General features: G+C 36.7%; 1 protein-coding gene across 1 annotated transcript; it reads right to left on the reverse strand.

Annotated features, from left to right (window-relative positions):
- Positions 1 to 7,329: 7,329 nt before the first annotated feature.
- On the reverse strand, positions 7,330 to 7,719 carry LOC140860869 (uncharacterized). The gene is made up of 2 exons (XM_073263873.1): positions 7,524 to 7,719; positions 7,330 to 7,460 (listed from the first exon to the last, which is right to left on the reverse strand). Exons 1-2 carry the CDS (start codon positions 7,717 to 7,719, stop codon positions 7,330 to 7,332), a joined length of 327 nt encoding a protein of 108 aa, XP_073119974.1.
- Between the last annotated feature and the right edge of the window lie 233 nt (positions 7,720 to 7,952).

The following is a 7,952-nucleotide window of genomic DNA, read 5'->3' on the forward strand; positions in this document are numbered from 1 at the left end:
CTGTTGACTTCATATAAAATGTTTCATCTTGGTAGTTTCACAAAATACTCTTCCCAATCATGATCTCATACCAATTTTAAAATTTCTAAACTATCATTGAACTCTTCTAGTCAACGCCTTTCAACTTCATCAGATATTCTCTGTACGTTTAACTTCGAAAACGTACTAATGCGGTTACTTCTATTTGCTTTATCGTTGGATAAAACAATTATTGGACGAATATTGAATTCATTGTTGTGCAATTCTTCAAATCTGATATTTCTTTGCGAAAATATCAAGCACAATCAGATAATCAATCATCATGGAATTCATTCAGTCTGATCTGAGGCTTCAATTCATATCTCAATCTGGCATTCTGTACTGAATTCTCATCGCTTCAGTCTTTTACAACTTCCTGGATTTCTTCTATCCCAAAATCATTCTGATTATCATATATTTATCTGAATAGTCAAACCACAATACACAATTTCTGAAATCAATTGATCGCATTCCTGTTTCATTCTTCATTTCTATTTCGAAATTGACTTCTAATAACTTGAACTCGTCTCAATGTGCTTCAATCCTTCCAAAACAATTCTTACTGCATTTGGATTACAACAATTCTGACTGTTTTAGTATCTATCTCGATACTCAAGCACATAAATTCAGAAGATTAATCAATCAAGCATTCATCTCTTCTCTTCGTTCTATTTCCCGAATCTCAATTGGAAATTCTATCAGTTACGACTCCAAAATATTCTAATATACTGAATGCATACATCAATCAATCCATCACTCTTGAAATTCATAATCAGGGAAACTCACTTAAGTCAAGGTCATCCACAGAACAATAATATGAATGACAATATGCTAAGTGAAAACAACTCACTAGCATCTCAACTTAAGACAAGTAAATCAAATCAGACCCTAACAAAGAATAAGAGTCAATCAAATTTGATTGAGGTCGGTACCAAAACCACAAAATCAATATCAAGAATTTCAAAAATCATGATTTTATGATGTAATAACTTCAGTAAAATCAAATAAAAGACTCATCTGTAACTGATTTTCATATCATCGTCTATTCTATAAACCTCAAAAGCAGTAGTCAATTCACAAACTCATCAATTCTCTGATAAATTCCAGTTCACAACTTAAACTAAAGTCAATAATTTTACTGAAATATATCTGCAATCTCTACTCAGCGTCATATCTTTCAATGCTGATTTAGATCATAAACATATCTAGTGCATCGAATATACTGATTTCGGAATATTTCTGTAATCAAATATCATATAACAAATCGAAATCACAAAATCTTACTTCGAGATTCTATATCATCATATTCAATTGCACGTTATGTTCTTACTGATCTAATTTATCACTTCTTATAATCAATTCCTCTATGCATCTGTATTCAATTATTGCATCATCATCTATTATGCAACATAAACAGATACTTCAATATGAACACAATCATCTTCAGTTTCAGTTCATCGAAGCAATATCATTTTCAATCTCATTTCATCAATCAATAGTTCTATTCTTCCATGAAATTATTCCAGTCTCTTTTCTGATACAGAGGTGATCATATAATAGACTTTCAGCTATTACATATCTATTGCACCATAATAACCAGATCAAAATAAAATAAATTTGTTACCTGAAACTTGATTCTCAGGTGCAAGTTATTTCTAATTCTCTGTATACTTCTGGAATCAAAATTGTAGCTAAATATGTGTTTCTCTCACACACTGTAGCATCTTTACAATTTCTGTCTTTTTGATTCATCATTCAGCTTCAGTTCTACTAAACAAGAATATGTCATTCATAACATATTTATTTCTTCGAATTCATATATTTTTCGAATTCAAGTCATAATGAAATAACTCAATTCTTGAGCTTTTTCATCGTTTACAATTCAAAGAATCGCAATAGACTTGAAAATCTAACTAGACATTCTGCACTAATCAAAATACTCTTCTTCTGTTTGGAATATTCTTCAATATTCAAAATATTCTGCTTCTAGACGGTATATTTTTCCTTCTCATCATTTCTATCTGTTGTGGCGAAGAATTGTTAATAAAAAACCTTATTCTTAGCACTTACCAACAAATAAATATACCTCAATTCTGTCAGAATTTCTTCGTCCAAGTCTATCAGCTAGTTGTTAGGTCGTGAAGTTGGTATACAATCAATCTGATACATCATTCATCTGTATCTGCCAAATATCTGATCATCAGTTCTTCAGAACAACTTCTACCTGTAGTACATCTATTCATTCGCTGATATTTTGTTCTGTTTCATCAGAGACACTTCATTCGGCTGAGCAATCATACAGTTTTGTTCAATCTGACCATACGAATCTGTCAGTCTGGGGTGCTTACGTCACCCAAAGAACAATATTCTCTTCGATTCTGGGTGCTTACATCACCCGGGGAGATTCTTATAATACCATCGTTAAGAATTCAAAAATTTACAAATCAGTAAATTAATCACTTCAATTTCAAAAGTAGATCAAGAGTACATGCAATTTATTAAATCATCAAATCAATTACTGCATAATCATGCAATACTATAAATGCATGTCACTCACTCTACCCCTCTTAGCTTCTATCTCAGTCCAGAAACTTACGCTCTGATACCATCTGTTGTGGGGACCTCGGGTTGCTAATCTCGTTTTAGGGCGAATCATGATTAATTAAATCAATTAATCAAAACAATTAAAGAATAAATTGGACAAATTTTTTTTTAAAATAACATGTTGCGCTCGGGCGGATGAATATGCCCGCTCGAGCGAGCAACATTACCCAACTCTCGGGTTTTAGCCAAAAATGGCCGCGCTCGGGCGGCGAAAAACACCCGCTCGGGCGCACCTGTTGTGCCCAGAATTTTCAATTCTTGTTTCTGCTGTACAAACTATCAACAAGGGCATGATTCATCAATTCAATCATAGTATAAACATGTTATACAGTGTAGGAACATTCATATATAAATTTACAACAACTTCCTAATTTAATCATGCGAATCTTACATCAAACAAATATCATAATTATCAAGAAGCTACATCTTTTCAATCAGTCATATACCGACTACAAGTTGCTAATGTTCTTGCTAAGGTTGATGTACTCTCACTATCATTCCTTCGCTTACACCCGAGTCCACACTTGCGAAATATCTCTCCCGAGCTATCCATGTCATCTCAAAATAGCTCCTGCCCCATCTGTTGCAATGCACACATACAAAACAAAACAACAGCCAGATAAACTCCGGTGAGAAATCATTCTCAGTATAATCGACATATAAATGCGTTAAATAAATTCATAACAACTCTAAACATATCAACTCAAGAATAGAGTAAACATAACGCATATATCAACTCAAACTTCATATCAAAACTTCAATTTATATAGCGCGCTAACTCAAGAATTGATTCTCATTTCTTTGTTGCCATCAAGATTCGTAAACGATCTTGACATGGATATCCATCTATCGAAACCATTCTAGAATTCGAAAATAAGGGCGTCCTCCAACACCGGCATAGAATCAATTCGTATTATTCTCGTATCATAAGCAATAAAGATCCACTACCTGTGATGGATCGACAAGAACAATAATAAGTTCATAATCAAAATAAACATAACTAGTATGTGATTTTGGCGGACTACTCAAGATTCATCAATCCCGAGTATCATAGTCCTGAATATCAATATCGTCTTATACCTTTCATCTTCGAGTTGATGATGTTCCAGATCTGATAGGAAATACAACAATTCCTACAAGAATCTGCCCATTCCAACCTCAATCATCGTCATTCAAATTCACTTCATTTGATCACTTCTTCTTCGGTGCAAGTTGAGGTTCTTGAGTAAATAGTCTCTTATTAAACTCTGAAACATAACATCAAAATATGTATATCAAACCTCATTCTATTCAATCATTTCAGAATTGAATCAAAATCATCAATATAGATTCAATCAATATCATTTCAAACTTCAACTTCCTCTTCTTTGGTATATCTCGAAGTCTTGCATCGTTCGTCATGTAAACGTGATTGAAACTGAGACATAAAAATGATATATCATTGCTAACATTTCACTAACATCTCCACTAAATCTTTGGTTATCAAAACGGATCCTAAAACATCAACCGGCGGCGTAGCGATTCAAAATCGGAAACCGACTCGGTATCGAATTCATTTCTAACTTGCTATCAACTTCTAATCACTTCATATCATTCAAAATTCTCATATCAGCAGCTATAATCACATGTTAACAGATCAACAACATGATGAAACCATGACAAGTTCGTTTCTTTATCCATATTCGACCCGGTTTCGAAATTAAACGGAATAACACATCAAGAAGAGGATCATATACCAAAGTACTGATCTCTGCCAAATTTCGTTCTTCAAACCATGCTGAAAGGATTAAATACTTACATCAAATCGAATTACTCCTCTCAAGGATTCCAGAACATCTTTCGGAATCGAAATCGGACAACCGACGCAAAAGTTACGGCAATTTGAAAATCGAAACTACAAAGGAATTGGAATGGATTCGAACCCCTCTGTTCTAACTCAAGTATCAATTCTGATTACATTGGATATATATTGATTAAATTGAAATTTAGTCCCTCAAGTCTTCATTAATTGCAATTCAGTCATCGGCCTTCTTTTTAATCCAATTTCAATACAAAATAATTTAAGAATATTAGAATTAAAATCAAAACTCTAAATATTCCCAAATTAAATATACTCGGATTAAAATTAAAGTCGGATTAAATAAATAATCCTGGCCTTGTGCACTTTAGCCCTTGCAACTTCGATATTTGCAAATCAGTCCCTGCTCGGGTTATATCTTCAAAATTCATATTATTTAATTCCCGAAACATGTAATTTAATCTTAAATCCCATAAATATTCAAATCGAATATGTATTCTTTTAATTTAAGAATTCTCGGAATTTAATTCTCAAAACCCGTAAATTCTCAAATTAAATATTTTCGGCTCGGAAATTAAATCTATCATTTTCATACCTTCTCAAATCAATATTATCCCATAATATGGAATTTAATTCTCAAATACCATAATTAATAATTTAATATTTTCGGGCCTTACAGTCATGCTCCGTGTGTGGGTGAGCAGCAGAGTCAGCAGGGTCAAAAACCAGGGGCCACTGTGGTCTCGGTGGGAATGGAGGCGCGGAACTGGCAGAATCGGGTAAATAGTGGGGCAGAGCAGCTGTGAAATCCATCACATAATTCATAAACACACCTGACATCTGCTGGAAGGCGTGAAACTCCTCGCGATGCTGTCTCAAATCCGCCTCCAATATTTCCAGACGATCCGGCGCAATTGTAGAAGACTGAGGTTGGGGTGTAGGTCCTCTCCGTGCGGCAGCCCTTTCATTAAACTCGCTTCGTTCCTCTCGCTTTCGCTGCTCAGAAGGATGGCCCATATGGAATGGTGCTTCGCAGACAATGACTGCGGTGCGTTTCTGCAATTCTTCATTCGGGCTCCAGTCCACTCCCGCCTCGTCACAGAGATCAGTTATTATAGATAGAAAAGCAAATCCTCCACTAGTCTTACCAGCAACTACACCTTGAATTGTTTATTGGAAAATCAGCCCCAAGTCGATTGCTTTCCTCTTCAAGATACAATATACGAGAATAGCTCGTTCCTTGGTAACTTCATGCTCATGATCAGTCAGTTTGAGTCAAGCACAGATAAAAGTATACCAGAGTTTTGCTTCATGAGTCAAATCAGTATTTTTCAGTTTGGATGGCATGTGATCACGGCCCATCCGCCACTCCGCTCCAGGAATACAAATTCGGCTCAAAATTGCCTCATAATCCACTTCATTGTTTTTATACTCCACACACTCGTCATGGAACACCGGCGGAAGGTTATACATGGTATTGATGGTATGAGCGTCAAACGGTACCATCTTCCCACGAACGAGTCTTTGAGTTGCACATGCTTCACTTTCAGATTGGAATTGAATTCCCGGACTAACGGGACAACTGCATCCTGTGGTTGCGTGACAAATTTCTTCCATTGACATGCTGCAACAGCCCGACCGATAGAACTCATGAATGGACCTTTCTCAAATCCTACAGACATGTCGAAACCCCTCTCGAGTAAAATATTCTTTCCCAACCATCCTTGATAACGTTCTTCAGCTGCGGCATTCCAAAAGCGTTGGGCTTCAGGAGCGGGTTCAGAGGCAGATGTAGAAGCTCCGAATTTCATCTTTTTCTTAGGGGCCATATCTCAAACACCTTATATGCACTCCCACAACAACAAAAATTTTGGAAAAAATGATACAACTTCCTCACACAAACTTGATTAACAAACAAATCCAAGAATCCACACACTCCCAATACAATCCATACGCCACAAGCAATTAATCAACACACTTCAATTTCAATTACGACGCCAAAATTTGGTAGCGTAATACCACACAATAGCTTCACAGACAAGCACGCCAAACGAATACCACAAAACAAGAACTGGGAACTATTAACATGATTAACTTACTCCAGAGTGTAATAGAGATAATAACGACGCAGTAACTGAAATCTGAGACCCAAACAAAAATTGGGGGCACCCTTTGGATCGTGCGCTCACAGCCCTATGATGGAAACTTGTGGAAGAGATGAGGAAATATATGTATGTGAGGTTGCAAAGGTGGCCAAATTAAGTTTTATAGGAGATTTAGACAAGGAAACGGTGACATCAAGATTTAGGGTAGGAGAGATTGGGTAAAATTTGAAGAAGGAAAGTGAGGGAGAGACGTAGATATAGGTATAAAATTGAGCGGGGTGGGGGCACCATGGGATGGGGTGCGTGCGTGAGGATCGCATATTTGGTTTGATATTGAGGGTTGGAGGCATGGGCGATCAATTGGATAGGCCGTGCGCGTGTAGATTTTGAATTAATTGCCTGGAAAGCTTTAGGAGTCGCGCGAGCGCGCTATTTGTTTGAATTTTTTTTTCATAATTTTCGTGGGGTGTTAGGGCGATGGCGCGCTGAATGGTGGAGCGGGCGCACCAAGTCTTCGCATTTTTGTGCAATTTTAGCATTAGGGGTTGCACGGGCGCGCACTAAGATCGAGCGGGCGCGCTGTCTGTTCGATTAAGGGCTGGAAATTCCTGACAAAGCCAACAAAATATTAAAATTAATTTTCAAGGCACAAAAAAAAATAGAATTAATAATCTGAAACAATAATTAAAAAATTTGAAAAGAAATGAGCAAAAATAAAGACGTAAAAACTAAAATTTGGGATGTCTCCCAAAAAGAGCTTGGTTTAGAGTCGTCAGCCCGACTGTATGCTGCGATTTAGTCAATTTATGGTGGAGCATCGAGTGTTAGATCATGTGCGTCCTCGCCGTCGTGTGCTTGGATCCCTTCAAAATAGTGCTTCAAACGCTGTCCATTCACCTTGAATATCTTCGAAGTATCGAAACTCTGAATCTCAACTGCACCATGAGAAAACACATTAGTAATAACAAATGGGCCAATCCATCTAGAACGCAACTTACCTGGGAATAATATAAGTCGTGAGTGATAGAGCAGGACTTTTTGACCGACTTCAAACTCCATTCTAGAAATCATCTTGTCATGGAAGGCTTTTGTCTTTTCCTTGTAGATTTTGGAGCTAACATATGCATCATTGCGGATCTCTTCTAATTCCTGCAACTTCAACTTTCGATGCTCGCCACTCTCATCCATCTGCATGTTAAATTTCTTGATAGCCCAATAGGCTTTATGCTCTATTTCCACTGGCAGATGACACGGTTTCCCAAAAATCAGACGATATGGGGACATTCCAATCGACGTCTTGAACGCGGTTCTGTAGGCCCACAAAGTTTCATCCAATTGCAAGCTCCAGTCCTTTCTTGTAGGATTCATTGTTTTCTCTAAAATAGATTTGATTTCTCAATTCAAAACTTCAGCTTGGCCATTGGATT

This window comes from Henckelia pumila, chromosome 4, assembly GCF_033568475.1.
Source record: "Henckelia pumila isolate YLH828 chromosome 4, ASM3356847v2, whole genome shotgun sequence".
Lineage (NCBI taxonomy): Eukaryota > Viridiplantae > Streptophyta > Magnoliopsida > Lamiales > Gesneriaceae > Henckelia > Henckelia pumila.